At 40.9% G+C, this 1,449-nt stretch overlaps 1 protein-coding gene across 4 annotated transcripts in view; it reads left to right on the top strand.

Moving 5' to 3' along the window:
- The window catches only part of Clip1 (CAP-Gly domain containing linker protein 1), a 117,001-nt gene that overhangs the window by 32,527 nt on the left and 83,025 nt on the right, over nucleotides 1–1,449 (top strand). For all 4 annotated transcript variants that reach the window (XM_055605743.1, XM_055605741.1, XM_055605740.1 and 1 more), the window contains exon 2: nucleotides 217–409. In XM_055605743.1, the coding sequence (XP_055461718.1) occupies nucleotides 325–409 (85 nt within the window). In that variant the 5' untranslated portion in view covers nucleotides 217–324. The remainder of the gene's footprint in view (nucleotides 1–216; nucleotides 410–1,449) is intronic.

Below are 1,449 nucleotides of genomic sequence, written 5' to 3'. Positions count from 1 at the left end.
TAACTAACTAACTAACTAACTAACTAACTAACTAACTAACTAACTAACTAAATGTAAGTTCTCCAGAAGGCCCCTCCCCCAAATAATCCAAACAAATAAAACAATAACTTTCTGTGATTTTATTGCTTGTAGTAAAAGCTTTTGCCAATTCTATGTCCAGTTTGGAATTTGGAATAACTATTGTCTCTGTTCTCTTGATATGTTTCCTTTTTTCAGATTTAATCCAGAGACTAAGTTCTCTATAGAAACACCCATGTTTGTATGGATGATTGGGGAAAGATAGTGGCACCAGACAAGGGGAAAGCAGTCTGACCTTCCAAGAAAATGAGTATGCTAAAACCAAGTGGGCTAAAGGCCCCTACCAAGATCCTTAAGCCTGGAAGCACAGCCTTGAAGACACCTGCTGCTGGTAATGCTTTACTTTTTATTTTTATTTCATTTTGAGACAGGGTTTCTTTGTGTAGCCCTTTCTGATCTGAAACTCACTATGTAGACCAGGCTGGCCTCAAACTCAGAGGTTTCACTGCCTCCTGAGTGCTGGATTAAAAGTGTATGTCACCATGCATAGCTATTTTTCTTTTTAATACTTTATTTTTGTTTTATGTGCATTGGTCTTTTGTCTGCATGTCTGTCAGTGTGAGGGTGTCATATCTTGGAGTTACAGACGATTGTGAACTGCCATCTGGGTGCTGGGACTCGAACCCGGTCCTCTGGAAGAGCCGTCAGTAATCTTAATCACTGAGCCACTCTAGCCCACCGGGCTACTTTTTAGTTGCTTTAAAAAGCTTTTATTTATTATTTATGTATCTCTGTGTACATATGTGCATGTGCGTACAGTTGCCAGAAGAGGCCAGAACAGGGTCACGATCTAGAGCTGGATTACACGTGGTTGTGAGCCAACTGAAATGGTAGCTGGGATCTGAACTTAGGTCCCCTGAAGAGCAGCAATAGCTCTTAACCACTGAGCGATCATATGTTATCCTATATAAAGGCATCAATTTGAAGTTGGTTTTTAGTTTTTTGAAAACACAACTTTATAAAAGTTGATATTTGAAAAAGTTTTTATGAAGAAGCAGTTTAATATTTGGAATTCTTAAAAACCTTCATTTGTGCATATGTGCCTGTGTGCATGTGTTTGTGTGTGTGTCTGTGTGCACATATCCACCTTTGCATGCACTTCTGGAGGCCAGAGGTTGATGTTGGGTATCTACTTCAGTTGTTCTCCATCCAGTTTTCCAGACACAGAATCTGTAGCTCAACATTTAAGTGAGGCCAGCCAGTAAGCGCCAGGGATTTTTCTCTCTGCTCCATACTTGGCTTTTCACGCTGACGTGGAAATCTGAATTCAGGTCCTCCAGGCACTTTAATTACCGAGCCACACCCAGTCACCAGGTCTGAGATTCTTCCTTCCTTCCTTCCTTCCTTCCTTCCTTCCTTCCTTCCTTCCTT

The sequence above is a fragment of the Psammomys obesus genome, unplaced genomic scaffold, assembly GCF_907164565.1.
Source record: "Psammomys obesus unplaced genomic scaffold, mPsaObe1.curated_primary_1811, whole genome shotgun sequence".
NCBI classification, from domain to species: Eukaryota; Metazoa; Chordata; class Mammalia; order Rodentia; family Muridae; genus Psammomys; species Psammomys obesus.
This window is presented reverse-complemented; position numbering and strand designations above follow the sequence as displayed.